The sequence below is a fragment of the Apus apus genome, chromosome 5, assembly GCF_020740795.1.
Source record: "Apus apus isolate bApuApu2 chromosome 5, bApuApu2.pri.cur, whole genome shotgun sequence".
NCBI classification, from domain to species: domain Eukaryota; kingdom Metazoa; phylum Chordata; class Aves; order Apodiformes; family Apodidae; genus Apus; species Apus apus.
In genome coordinates, this window is record NC_067286.1 from 50,012,502 (window position 1) to 50,027,201 (window position 14,700).

A 14,700-nucleotide genomic window follows, 5' to 3' on the forward strand; every position below is an offset into this window, starting at 1 on the left:
GAGCACACCACACTTGATGCACTAAGGCTCTTCTTTCATTTCAGTGTAGAAATAGCCAGATGGCCTGAGTATACATTTTCCCACCTCATGCAGTCCAACAGGCTTAGAGCTTTCAATAGGATCAGGAAAGAGAAGGTTAGCCTCAGAGACTTCCTTGCAGCAACTCCATTTTTTTCATGGCTGCCATAGCAAAATGGAAGGTTCATCATTCTGTGTTGATGTTGATGTATGCCTTCCCCTTACAGCTGAAATATCTGCTATATGTCAGAAGAAGGTAAGAATCAGTCATTTGTGTGATGGGGCATGATTTCATGTTGTGTGTAATGTCATTCCATTACTATGTGGTGTGTTCTGTTTTGTACCATTCCAAATTTTCACAGTTTATCCATGAATGCATTTGTTGGTGGATGGGCGTGATTCAGGAGCAAGGTTTCTTTTTGTTAAAACTGCTGAGGCTTGATATGAACTGTATTTTTTTTTTATTGAAGTGGCAATTAGTAAAGCAATTAAATTATGCTGGTGAGCTCAGTTTTTATTCTATAACTCTACCAATGAAGAGGATAGAGCAAAAGAATAATTCTGATCTAAGTGTTTTATATTTTTCATCTCTTTGGTGTCTTGGATAATCCTAAATTGGATAAAAATCCTACTGTAAACTGTGTATTTTAAAAAATATATGACTGAAAGTCTTCAGTGCTTGGCTCTAAAGATATTGCTGACAAAAAGAATCTGCTTGCAATACATACCAGCTAGTGTGTTTTAATAACATTTTAATAATGAGGAATACAGTGTACAACGTATAATAGATCTTATGTGGTAAAGAAAGCTTTTGTGTTGGGCCAGATTACCAGGTGGCAAAAATAAAAATGGCACATATTTTGGAGGCTTGGACAGTTAGCTATGATAAGGCAAATCCTTACATAGCATAAACTGATGTGGCTCCATTGATTGCACTCCTAAGGATCTGCCTGTTGCTACACATGACTTCAAAAGGTATTTTGAAGAATAAAGAGGAGTTAAGAGAACTACTATAAATTTCAGAGAGTGCTCCAAGCCAGGAAGTTGAGGCTAATTACTGAAATGTTGGTTTGGCCAGCTCCAAAAGAAGAGCAGTGGTGACATTTGAGTCCAGGCTTAGCTTTTAGACCCGAGCTCATCATTCTGGCAGTTCAGTGACACAGCATCAGGTGTTTACCAACCACTGAAATGACCAACACTTGAGGTAGTTTCCCAGTGCTGACTCTTAATTCCTGTTTTCAGCTCCACATCCATACTTGTGACCTAATAAAATCCTTTTTATTTTCCAGAACTGCAGTTCCCATGTCAGAAGAGCTGTTGTCACGTGCTTCTCCGCGGGCTGCTGTGGCCGCCATGGCAACAGGCCCGTGCGCTATTGCAAAAGGTGCCATTCGAACCATCACAGCAGTGAAGTCGGGGCAGCTGCAGAAACCCATCTTTATCAGACCTCACCACCCCCTATCAATACCCGGGAGTGTGGGGCAGAGGAGCTTGTGTGTACTGTGGAAGCTGTCATCAGGTAAGATCGCAGCTTATGAAGCATCAATATGTAAAGCAGGATCAGGCTTTAATGTAAATATTGCCTGCAAGTCTTGTGCAAGCTGATTTTAGTTTCACCAGGGTAAGTTCAGAGCAGGGGTGCTGAACTCCTGCTGCGTTAGCTGGGTAATTAATAGCTGTGAGTGGTGTCCTCATGGAAGAAGTCAGCATTGAATCCTAGAAGTTGATGTTAATTTATTACTGTTCTCAGGAAAATTATGACATCAGATGCCTTAACCTCTCGTTATTCTTGATCAGATACCTGTATCCAATGCAGTAAAGCTGCATTCACTGACCACAGGCTTGTTTTATAGCTTGCTGAAGGAAGCAGAGTTTCATGCTGAGCAGAGGGAGCATGAACTTAACCGCAGGAGACAGATGGGCCTCTCTTCTTCACATCACTCCCTGGACAACACAGACTTTGATAATAAAGATGATGACAAGCATGACCAACGCCTTCTGAGCCAATTTGGAATCTGGTTCTTGGTAAGGAATTCTTGCTCTTCTCTCTCACCGCTCTTGCTTCCTTCTCCTTTCTGCAGCCTCAATTTAATATTTTTTCACTACTTGGATATAGCTGGAAACTTCCTGATTTTGTAGGCAGAAATGAGAGCACAGATGGTGAGAAATAGTGGGTTGCTGTTTTCTTTCCTAAAATGAATACCAGTCATCTAGAAACTGGACAGAGCACAACAATTCCTGTTAAGAAGGCTGTTAGCTGCCTTTGAGTGAATACCCAACAGAGACAGGTGCCAGGTAGCAAACACCTTAAATTAAACCTGTGATGAAGTAGAACAATGAAGACTGTACTTTTTTATTGGCAAAGGTGTCATTAGCTGCCTTATCCCAAGAAAAAACATGGAGGAAAAGCACTTGTAAGTTGTATGGTCTTCTCTCAGAAGCAGTGTGCTGTTAGCTGTTTCCCTAGAAATTGCATGAATGTTTCTCCTTTGTTCACTTGCTACAAGGCAGCAGTCACTGGTTTCAAGTTGCCAAGTGGTGAGAGTACAGCCTTTCACTAGGAAATGGCAAGAAGCTGCTGATAAGGTAGTTAAAGCTTCCTAAATCTCCTGTCATCTGTTATTTTCCGTTCTTTGGATTTAGTGCAGCAATCTGACTTGAAACTTTGTCTCCTGTCCCCAGAGGATTCCAAGAATTCCGATAGTGGGTGATTAAGGGCATAGCACTGTGCCTGGTCTGTGAACTGGGTTACAGACTTGGCCTCAGATTTGGGACAGTTTTATGGTGCAGATGTGTTTTTAGAAAGAGAGAGTTTGGAGGAGAATATTAATTCTTGTGTGAGAATTTTTGGGTACTTAAATCCCTAACTGAGGACAAAAACATGAAAATTAGAATATTTTTGTAAAGCAAAGATCACTTAATATATTTAGTAGACATCTTCTTTCAGACTTTTTGAAACTCTTAGTTTGGTTTGTCTTTTTATCTTGAGCATTTTACATATGTGTGTGCATGTGTATCATATATTTTACTGGGCATGACCTTACCTTTTGAAATAAAAAATAATTCTAAAGTTCAAACCAAAATGTTTCAGTTTGTCAAAGCATCTGTATTGATACTTTCAGTGTTGAAACAAAAAAAACCACAAACAACAAAAAACCCCCCAGAAACAGTGCTTGTTTTTTCCCCCCTCTTATTGTTATTTTCTGGTTTGGAAATGTTTTCTCAATTGTCCTGTTTCAAACTCTACTTAAAACTGATCAGCTCCTTTGTCTTCTATGCAATCTGCATCTTGGTATCTCTAAGAATATGCAAATGTAGTAGACAAACAATTTTACACCTTTAATTCTAGAAATGAAACTTGATTCTTTCTTCTTTCTTCTGTCTTCCAGGTGAGCCTTTGCACTCCCAGTGAGAATACACCCACAGAGAGTTTAGCAAGGCTGGTTAGCATGGTGTTCCAGTGGTTTCACTCTACAGCTTACATGATGGATGATGAAGTTGGTAGCCTGGTTGAAAAGCTCAAACCTCAGTTTGTTACCAAGTGGTTGAAGACAGTTTGTGATGTCCGCTTTGATGTCATGGTTATGTGCCTCCTTCCTAAGCCAATGGAGTTTGCCAGGGTAAGAATAATTTATCTGAAAGTTCTGTTATTGGCCACTGAGGCTAAAGGCTTAAATATAAAGATCATTTATCCCCCAGCTCTGTCAAGGCAAAAGAAATTTCACTGGTTGAGACAGCAGTAGAGTTTAGGAATTTTTCCTCTTCATAGCATTTTTCGTTTAACTGTATTGGAAAGTGGGGATTATTTACAGTAATATGAAGACTGGATGGAAGAATATCACAGGTATTAATAGATACTGTACATTTTTGATAGCTGCATACTTCCATTATGCTGCTGAGGCATCCAGTCTTGTCTTCAATAAAACATATTTTCTGCTCCTAGATACAAGCCTGTCCTTTACTGGTCTGCTTTACTTATGTTTCCCAGTTCTTTGCATACTTCACATCTGCAGCTGTGTATTAAGTTTCATGGAAGCTCACAGCTGTAACTGAAAGGAAGTCTGGGCATACTGATGTCCTGTTAACTTCAGATACCTAATTTAAGTGACAAAGCTAAGAGACTGTTCTGCCATGGTTCACCTTATTGCTGATGGAGAGAAAGAGACTTATCTGGAAGGTCGTTCAGGGTGCCTAAGTGGGACCATTGCTGGAATTGCTTCTAGAAAGTGTCTGTCTTTCTGTCCATTAATTATGAAGCAGAAATTGCCACTTAACCTGGGTAGGGATGACAGGCAACAAAGTCAGGCAAGTGAATATTCCTCTATAGAACATGAAACATCACCATGAAAACAGGGACTTTATATTTATGAGAGGTTTAAGACTTTTTCCTCATTTATCACTGCCAACTATACCACATGTGTTTTTGTAAGAAGACTTGGATTTTGTGATCCTTTTATGCAAGATGTCCAGGGAACATTGGCTTTGTTTTCTAAAATTAAGTGACTAGACGAGGCAGGGCCATAAAGAGTTGATGCAATATAGTACATCATAACAGAGGAAGTGTGCATCCATGGATATTCATGACCCAGTATATGGATTTACGGTGTTTGTGCAGGCCAGCATGAGTAAGTTTCTTACTCTGAACCATTGCTCTGATGATACACCTGGCTGTGGGAATTTGAGAGAAGTGTGGATGCATTAAATGTTAGAACTGAAGAAAACAGATCAAGGCTTTAGAGCTAAACGAGAAAGGAAGAAAAACCTAATTCTATAATCTTTTATGGATTTTTTTTTCTCCTCTTGGATCGAGTCCCTTTTTAAAAAAAAATTTATTACCCCCCCCTGCAGTATTTAAGACTAGGCTGACAACTTGCCAGGTTTGCAAGGGTTCACTAGAACATGAAGACAAACAGCCATTAAATTAGCTGTGATGAATGGAGAAAAAATAGTTTGTTGGCTGAGACAGCATTAGTTGCTGCCAAAACAGCAGGCATCTCTAGAGCCATTAGTCAGGAACAGCAGATGTGAGCTGAGGTCAGTTAGAATAATTAATCTTTGTAGCCCAGTTACTTATTTACTTAGAAGTATATTTTTTAGCTTCTGTTACTTAATACCTTCCCTCAAAAAAACCAAAACCAAACAACCGCAAAAAAGAACACCTGGTACAGACCAGGTTTTTCAAAATAGAGATCCAGCACTAACAAGTTGCCAGAGCAAGTAATTGAAGGTGCAGGCTTGTCCAAACAAATCTGTCCGTGGTGGAGAATGGTAAACAATGAGAGCTTACTCTGCATCATTGCCTGAAAGTGAGCAAATTTCATCCAAATCTTGGACAGTGCTTTTGTGTACTGTGGGTCAAATGAGAAAGGAAAAAAACAGTGCAATCCCCATGGCAAAATTCTAAATTCAGGTTGGAAAGTGCTGATGATCACACCCCACAATTTCTTGGCTGCAACACACTGAGGAAATGTATGGTACTGGACAAGTTACAGGGACTAGAAGTATCATCATTCATCAGTATGATTCCTGGAAATACCCACAGGTTGGTGGATACTGGGACAAATCGTGTAGTGCTGTGACCCAACTAAAAGAAGGACTCAATCGAATCCTTTGCTTGATTCCGTACAATGTGATCAACCAGTCGGTGTGGGAATGTATCATGCCAGAGTGGTTGGAAGCTGTAAGGACAGAAGTGCCTGATAATCAACTGAAAGAGTTCCGGGAAGTGTTGAGGTATGTAGACATACACATGCACCATTCTGTTGTTGCATATGTTCGTTGTTGAGGGTTTTAGCACAATAAATTGATGATAATAAATACAAATGCATGTGTGCAGTAGATAGTAGTGAGTAAATGCTTCTGATTATTTAATGACTTACCTTTAGACTAAAGCATTTAAGCTTTGGGAAGCTTTCCTTTTGTCACTCCTGATAACCCTCAATCTCTATCCAGAGCCAAATGCATGGATGTTTCATTTTTGTAAGCAAGGGACATTTTCAGTGGCTTCCTGCAGTATGGTGGAAGCATCTTCTCTGGGCCAGCTGTTGATGAGAAATGGTGGAGATTAGTTGAGCTGGCACTGAAAGCGATGATTTGTATTGTTTTAGCTAGTATCTTCCCCTTTTGAGCAAAGAAAACACCAGAATAAGAATGGTGGCTGTCTGAGTCATAATTTCATGTCTGGTGTATGCCCCTGATAATAAAAGTTCATGTTGCCTTTTAACTGATGAGACTCTGAAACAGACTGTGAATTTATATTTGTAGGTATCGATGTAAAATTTTTTTGTGTAAACATTGTAATAGAGGAGGAGTGGTGAGATAAGAGATTTTTTAACTTTTACATTGCATGTTGAAAAAGATCTTGCTGTCAAATGAAACTGGGCATGATATGACATGTGGTGTAAATTCCTGAGTTTCATCACCAAATTTAGAGCTGACCTTGTGCAGTCAGGACAGGTGGTATCAGCAACCTTGCTCAACTCCCATAGAAGGTGAGGATTCAAGTAGGGTTACACAAGCATCATCAGTGTGGGTAGTGACACTGCCTTTCTACTATTTTTCTCATGTATCTCACACAGTGTATGTCATGGTAACTCAGTGATGCTATATTTTTGTTCTACTCTTCAGCAAAATGTTTGACATTGAACTTTGCCCTCTCCCTTTCTCCATGGAGGAGATGTTTGGCTTCATTAGCTGTCGGTTCACAGGGTATCCATCCTCTGTGCAAGAGCAAGCCTTGCTTTGGCTGCATGTAAGTGTGAATCTTATTATTTTGGAAAAGAAAAAGAAAGGGGGGGGAGGAGTTACGCACTACTTTTCCAAGGATCATGGAACCTTTCTGCCCTTGCTTAGCTTCAGGATGGTTGGTAGACAGATCCCAGGAAGCTTTATGTTGTTAACCCATCATGAGCAATATAATGGAAGCCTGGAAATTCCTTTTACCTTTGAATGTCAGTTGTGTCTTTAGGGCCATTCAGCTGCCTGACTTTTTGCCAGCAGTAGTCTGTAGTCTGCACAGAATTTGGCCTGTAAATTAATAAATTAATTCCAGACTCCAGAAGCAGCTGGAGTTGTTCCTGCATATGAAGAACTGGTTTAGATTAGCTCTGTACCCACCAAGCTTTCTGCTGCTCTGGCTTTTTTGTGCTGTGTTTGCCCACAAAGCTGGCATTCACCCAATGTTCATATTCAAAAGCTACGGGAACAGTCATGTCAGCTGGGGGCAGTGAATTCAAAAGAGTATAAAATTTTCCACAGCACCTCAGAATAATAACAGTATTCTTCATTATTGCTACTTTTCTGCTAAGGGTTATTTTGGTTAAGGCTCTGCAAAGGCAATTTTATCTGATGATTGCAGAGTTTTCAAGTAAAGCATGATTTTATTTTATTTTATTTTATTTTAGATTTTTCCTGACCTAAGAAAAGTTAATGAAAAATATGAATGAGCTCGTGTTTGTCCGAGTGTTGGTGATAAAATAGAAGATGAATATTGCCCCGGTGATTTGTAGATTACAATCCTGTTATTGTGTTGACACCTGTGGGCAACGATTCTGACTGGATTTTTAGAATAAATGCAGGAACTCAGTTTTAAGTAATAATAAAGATAGTAAATAGTTACTCATCCAAGTCTTTGTAATACTTTTGGTTTGCAGAAATATTTTTGAGGAACAACTTCACATCCCTGTGTGTTTGTGCATAAAACTGATCTCAAGGTGCACCAAGCAGATACCAACAAATATTTTGAAGATACCCTTTTTTTGCCAGTTCTCCCTTACTCTGCTTGTAATAGAAATCTAAGTTTGCAGATCACTTCATTTAGTCCCAAAATTAAATACATGGAACTTGCTGAACTGAGGATCATATGATAAAGGTGTGAATAAAGTAACTGGCATTTTTGATCAAACTTGAAACTCATGTTGTTTTTTTCTTAATTGTCTTTCCTCAGGTGTTATCTGAACTAGACATTGTTGTGCCTCTTCAGTTACTGATCAGCATGTTTTCTGATGGAGTTAATTCTGTAAAAGAGTTAGCAAATCAAAGAAAATCAAGAGTCAGTGAACTGGCGGGAAATCTTGCTGCTCGGAGGGTAATTCTTATTTTTTTTGCTTAGAACAGTTTTCCAGATAGAATGTGTGGAAAAAGTAAAAAGTCATCTTTCCATATGGCAGCATTTGATTGGAAACACTATAAATCTTGAACAGAAGAAAACTGGCATAACTTCTTCAATTAATAGCACTGTATCACACAGTCAGTGTAAAGATAATGCAGATAGGAGCTGTAGAAAAACTGTGCAGTTTTTCCTTAGTGAATGGGTTTGTTTGGGATATGTTCAAGTGTTCTTGATATCTTTTCCAGCCATTTTCATTCTCTGCACCTTCTATTATTAGCCATCAAAAGCAAGTTATTATGTACAACTCATCACTCAGACTGAACTTTTGTATTCTGGTATAAATTTGGTGGGCCTAGGGATGTTTCATGACAGTGGCAAAAGAGACTTTATTTGTTTTTCTGCCTTTTTTTCGTCACCCAAGAGAAGCAAAAATTGATAAAAAGTTGTCTCTCAAAGGCTTGTGGTCTGGAAGAAAACATGTACAAATCTGTAGGCTCTACACAAACTTGGACTGATGAGACTAACTTCCCAGTAGTCTTGGACGAAGAGCTTCAAGGACAGCAGGAGCAAAAGTGCTTACTTTATGCATCTAGGCAGTTAATGATTCCTTACATGAGGTCTGCCTGTCTTCTGATGTAGGTCAGCAGGAAGCACTCCCACAGCAAGCTTATGACCACTTTGAAACTAAGCAAAAAAAAAACAAACTTACTGTCTGGTCTTTCAGACCATTGCTGGCCTAAAAGTAGACCCCATGTCTAACAGTGTGTTTCTCTGCAACATTCAGAGAGTCTTGGGGAATTTTAGGTGGCCCACTGTGGTACAGACATAGATCAATGCAGACATGCACATCTTGTTACCCCTGTGTCTGGTTTGTTTCCAGCTACTTGGATCCTTGGTGTAGCCTCAGTTACACTGTTCTCTTGTGATATAGTCTCCCTGCTATTGAAGTTGGTGTCCCTGGATCATGGATCAGATCAGTGTAACTGCTTTACTGTCTGCACAAATTTTCTGTCTGGTTTAGGATGTTAAAATTTCCCCTTAGTAGGAATAAGGTAATGGATGTCAGCCATTTAGCTTAAGAAAATGGATACAACTGTGCAGAGTGTGATTTCTGTGTTTCTATCATATTTTGTAATTTAATGGCATTAAGGGACACATGTAGATTTTCAAAAAAGCTGCGGAATAATAATTTGCAATTTTCTGCACTTTTGTATAGAATGAGATTTCTTAAATGCATAACAGTAATTTGGAGGTATTGATTCTTTATGTCTTCAGGTAAGCGTTGCTTCTGATCCTGGGCGCAGAGTTCAGCACAACATGCTGAGTCCTTTTCCGAGCCCCTTCCAGAGCCCATTTCGGAGTCCAATACGTAGTCCTTTTCACAGCCCTTTCAAGAACTTTGGACACCCCAGTGGAAAGACAATTGATTTTGACTGTGAAGATGATGAAATGAATCTTAATTGCTTCATTCTGATGTTTGATCTAATCTTGAAGCAGGTACTTGCAGAAGAAAAACAGCTACACTGGGAGAACACTGAAGTTTTGTAGTCACTTTTGGCTCTCCTTTAATCCTCTGTTGACTATTGCTGAGAGACTGGCATGAAGTATAAGATATTTAAATTTCTCTTCAAGTGTCATCTGCCTTTACCCATATGGGAGTTACAGGTTCATGGTTAACAAAGCAAAGTTAGATACCTCCATGTTCATGTTAGGTAGCTCACGAGTGAAAGGAACTCCTCCTTGGAGATATGTTTGTTTTTATAGACTAGAAGGAGCGGCTTGTTCATAGAGTTACATTAGATGCATAATTTTTGGATATCTAAACTTGTACATTGTGAATCCGGGGCCAAATGTTTTGGATAACTCTCTCCAGGTAAAAATAATGGATCCTGTATTTGAAATTGTCTATTTAGTCTAGCTGTTCAAGCTTGGGCCTCGACACCTGTGATAATTTAAAACTGTAAGTTCTAGTTTATCTCAAACTCTTTGCAGTACTGTAAGAAATGTAGGAATAGGCAGAATAGTTAGTGCTCTGGCTTTTAAATAAATAGTAAATCATTACTCTTTTCTGTCTCTTTCAGATGGAACTCCAGGATGATGGTATCACTTTGGGCTTAGAGAATAGCATTTCAAAAGATATAATATCCATCATAAACAATGTGTTCCAGGCACCCTGGGGTGGTTCTCACACCTGTCAGAAAGATGAGAAAGCAGTTGAATGTAGTCTGTGTCAGTCCAGCATTCTGTGTTACCAGCTGGGTTTTGAGCTGCTGGAACACCTTGCTCCAAAAGAAGAAATCAGGCTTGTGGTAAGTAGAGCGAGAACGGACCTATATTATTGGTGTGCTGAAACTCCTTTGTTTTTATTACATTGTGCACAAGGGAGCAAAGTTGTGCTGACATTTGGTATGGAGGATGTGGGAGGTTAAAGCAAAATGCTATGGAATTGTAAAATTTCCTAAGTTTGAAGTGATTCAAAGAACCCAGGAAAGATGATAATATTTTTCCAGTAGGAACTCCTCCCCCATCAACGCTGAGGTGCTCTTTCACTGTGGAAGGACACTCATATTGTGTCTTAAATAAATGTGAAATGGTAATACTTAGGGCATTTCATCTTCTTTTAAAAGCTAAGAGTGGATATTTGGAAATTACTACTGATTTTGAGTGAATCAGTTGTCAAATGAGCAAGCCTTAGTTGGTACTTGATTGTTGAAAATACTGGGCACTGTTGAAAAACAGAATATACTACAGCCTGAGTATCCAGCTTTATCAGACATGGATACGTACTCGCCAGTTGCTAGGGATTAAACTCCTCTGTAGCTTTGCTTTCTGTTTGGATGTGTATGCTAATAATAGGTATTGGGCATGTGGTATTCAGTAACTTGTGCTGGAAAAATCTTCTCATGCCCTCTCAGTTTGGATTCTCACCTTAACTGAAAAGTAGCAAGTGGTGAAGTCTTTTGAGTGTTGGGGCTTGTTACCCTTTCCAGGATCCACCTTGCAAATTACAGCATAAAGTTCACAATGGCAACCTGCAATCCTGAGCTCCTGGCCACAGGCAGAAGTAATTCCAGTCTGGCCTTTTTTTCAATGCAGAAGTGATTGATGTAGCTCCTGTCTCTAGGCCTGTAAGTCTACAGCAGTGTAGGAAATAGGCCCTGTTCCAGTCTGATACTGCTCTGAGGCAAGGATGACAACTCTGGTGAAAGCACAGCCCTGTGATTGGATCCATCTCAGCTCTAATATGTATATACATGTTCTGTTGAGTGAATTCACTTAAATGCATGTTTGAAGCATAATCTTCTTCTCAGTATGCATTTGCTGATGCAGAAGTTTAGATATGCAAGTGATTTGAATGCACAAGTGTACATGGAACTAGACAGTGTCTGCCTCATTTCAGCTCAGCTTATCGCACCAAGTGTGACTTAAACAGCAGGATATGGCCTCATGTTTTTAGATAACATCAACAAATGATTTTAACTTATTATATTCTTAAAGGAGCCCACAGATAACCTCGAGGATAGTCTTCTGTATAGTAGACCTGAGTTTATTATAGGAACTGAAGGAGAAGAGGAAGATAAGTTGGCACCAAAACATGGAGAAAACCCAGGAAATCACGCAGAGACCACAGAAAATACTGGTAGGTGGAGAGTGAGAAGGTTGAGTATTTCAGTAAGGCTTTAAATGAAATGCTTCTAGTCGTATAGAACACAAGGTTCTGAAGCAGTCTTTCAAGTCCAACAATGCACAGTCACTTTTTTTCTTATGTATTTAATTCTTTCAACATATTAAGTAAATAGGAAGGCCGTATTTATGTTGATAAAATGTGTGACCGTCTCTCAAAAACTGTTAGAAGAAATCTTGGCATTTTGAATATTAAAAGTAGCAAAATCATTGCATACCAAATTCCATGCTGTTGTAACTTTACTGCTGCAGGGTTACTGTGACTAGAATTAATTTCTCTCTTAACACTTCGACATTCTTTAGTTTGATTTTCAATCCACAGGAGAGAGAACTTTAACAACACTTTATGTAACTTATATTTTTAACAGCAATAAAGAATGACACAGAAAGAAAATTTTGTTATCAGCAACTTCCAGTTACCTTGAAGCTCATATACACTATATTACAGGTAATGTTTATTACTTCTTTGTTCAGTTTGAATTTTTGGTGAAGTAGTATAATTTTGTTGAGAGTAGTACATCTGCTTGCACAGGAAATGTCAAGGTTTGAAGAACCAGACATACTTTTTAACATGCTGAACTGTCTGAAAATCCTGTGTCTTCATGGGGAATGCCTGTATATAGCAAGAAAGGACCATCCACAATTTCTTGCCTATATTCAAGATCACATGCTGATTGCAAGGTACGTTTTTATTGCACATTTTGTCTTCATACTTCGTTGGTTCTCCAACCATACATTTATTGTTGGCATCAAAGAATTTGGAGGTTTGGCAGGGAAGATTAATAAAATGTGGTAGGGATGTGTGGGAAGGTTAAGTAACTGTATAAAGGCACAATGCACAGCCTAAGAAGTTGCAAATGAAACCAAGGGACTCTGCATTGTCCATCATGTCTACTCTGTCACACACCACTTGTTTTGCAGAGAGTCAGGGTTTCTCATATGGAGTAACAGCTCGTTTGAGACTGAGGTATGTTCCCTGACTCCACAAAATAAAAGGATGATGTAGAGGCTGGCACACATTTTAGGGAGCTTCAGTATTAAAGCTGAGAGAATAACAGTATTGCACCTTATTTTTAAGAGGTAAAGGAAGTTTTTTTCATTTAGTATCAGTGACTTGGATTTAAATCTATGTATTTTAAGATGCCTTTTGGAGAAAGTGACTTTTGCAGGAACCTCCCTGAATGAACATCAGCATACCATGTTCTGAAATAGCGTGTTCATCAGCACTTGCAGCTGCTCAGAATCTATTTCACTGAGCATCTTCTGAGACCAGAGGGTTTTGGCAGACTACAAAATCTGTCATGAATCTAAACACCAGCAAATTGTGAGCACCTGAAGTCTTAGTCATTTGTGGATGCACATAATTTATGGTGCCAAGAGAGTCCATGTGGTTTGTGCACTGAAGCTGTTAGTGCTGAAACCACTAATTTATAGCAGAGGTTACTTTCCATGGCAGTTACACCTTGAATTAGGCAAAAGCCTGTCAAATCTGAAGAGTTTGAATGTAAGGAATATTTGAAACTGGATTTTCAAGAAAAACTGCTGTAGTTGAAGATTTGCAAGTAGCTCTGTTCTCCTACCAGTAGCTCTGTAGTATTCACATAAATGCCCAGCATGAATTACAGGGATTTTCATGAAAAGTGTACTCCCACCAGGAATACAGTATAGCCATTTAGAAGAAAGATGTCAAGGAAATCTTTTTTGTAAGCAGGCTTGCTCTTTTTGGTCTTTCCAGCTTATGGGGAGTTGTGAAGTCTGAGTTCTCTCAGCTTTCTTCCCTGGCAGTCCCACTTCTTCTTCATGCACTTTCACTTCCCCATGGAGCTGACATTTTCTGGACAATCATAAACAGCAATTTCAACAGCAAAGATTGGAAGATGCGATTTGAAGCAGGTAGGCCTGTACACACTATTTGCTCCTTGTTGCTTTGCTGAAGAGGTGGAGCTTTCTCTGCTGTAACTGAATAGACTTAGATTATTATCTCTTTGAGGAGTTTTGGAGATAGTCTGGTGCAAAATTATGGCACAGGAGTGCAATAAAACATGAGACATTTTGGATAGTCAAAGTAAAATAAAAATTACAGCACTTGCTAGCAATCTTTGTTTTTACTTTCTACAATACGTGTATTTTAGGAGAGTTATATTGATCAGGATATAAAAAAAAAACATTGTCTAAATGTATATGCATATTTTCTTTGTCTGGGGGTATTGCTGCTACAGTGGAGAAGGTGGCTGTGTTGTGCAGATTTTTGGATATTCACTCAGTGACAAAAAACCACCTACTGAAGTACTCTTTGGCGCATGCATTCTGCTGTTTCCTGACTGCTGTGGAAGATGTCAACCCAGCAGTAGCTACAAGAGCTGGGCTGTTACTTGACACCATAAAGAGGCCAGCTTTACAGGTAGGTTCATTATGTGGGAAAAAATACATTCAAACAGGAATCTGAATTTTCACCCAAAGTTCAAAGAAGTTCAGGCATACCAACCACATTATAGCCACTGCTAATAGCTCTTTAGGCAGGCCTTTACTGGTCTTGGTGATTGACATATGCACAGAATAGCCAAAGATAATGATAGTGCCCTAGCCCAAACTTGGAGTCATAGAATCATGTAGTTTGAAAAGTCCTTTGAGATCTTTAAGTCCAACCATAAAAACCTTGATGACTGCAAAGGATTACTGTTGCATTTGAGGTACTATTGTAGAAAGCTGAAAATATTTTTTTATGATTTTAGATCTTATTGACGGTTTTCAATTTAAAAAAGAAATATATTTGTCAGTTTTATGGCAACTTGCTGATCTAACAGTGAGAAAATATATTCAAGCAAAACTAAGCATGGTCTTGATCTTTTAAAGATTTAAGTAGGCATGTAATTTTAAGCATGTGAGAG

The 14,700-nt window shown here is 39.0% G+C and overlaps 1 protein-coding gene across 8 annotated transcripts in view; it reads left to right on the top strand.

The window, feature by feature from the left end:
• UNC79 (unc-79 homolog, NALCN channel complex subunit) overlaps nucleotides 1–14,700 on the top strand; it is a 106,053-nt gene that overhangs the window by 25,106 nt on the left and 66,247 nt on the right. For all 8 annotated transcript variants that reach the window (XM_051621927.1, XM_051621929.1, XM_051621924.1 and 5 more), the window contains 14 exons: nucleotides 246–274; nucleotides 1,308–1,537; nucleotides 1,872–2,043; nucleotides 3,408–3,638; nucleotides 5,561–5,751; nucleotides 6,646–6,769; nucleotides 7,964–8,104; nucleotides 9,404–9,625; nucleotides 10,210–10,437; nucleotides 11,627–11,768; nucleotides 12,181–12,260; nucleotides 12,345–12,493; nucleotides 13,548–13,705; nucleotides 14,032–14,213. In XM_051621927.1, coding sequence (XP_051477887.1) covers nucleotides 246–274; nucleotides 1,308–1,537; nucleotides 1,872–2,043; nucleotides 3,408–3,638; nucleotides 5,561–5,751; nucleotides 6,646–6,769; nucleotides 7,964–8,104; nucleotides 9,404–9,625; nucleotides 10,210–10,437; nucleotides 11,627–11,768; nucleotides 12,181–12,260; nucleotides 12,345–12,493; nucleotides 13,548–13,705; nucleotides 14,032–14,213 — 2,279 coding nt within the window. The remainder of the gene's footprint in view (nucleotides 1–245; nucleotides 275–1,307; nucleotides 1,538–1,871; nucleotides 2,044–3,407; nucleotides 3,639–5,560; nucleotides 5,752–6,645; nucleotides 6,770–7,963; nucleotides 8,105–9,403; nucleotides 9,626–10,209; nucleotides 10,438–11,626; nucleotides 11,769–12,180; nucleotides 12,261–12,344; nucleotides 12,494–13,547; nucleotides 13,706–14,031; nucleotides 14,214–14,700) is intronic.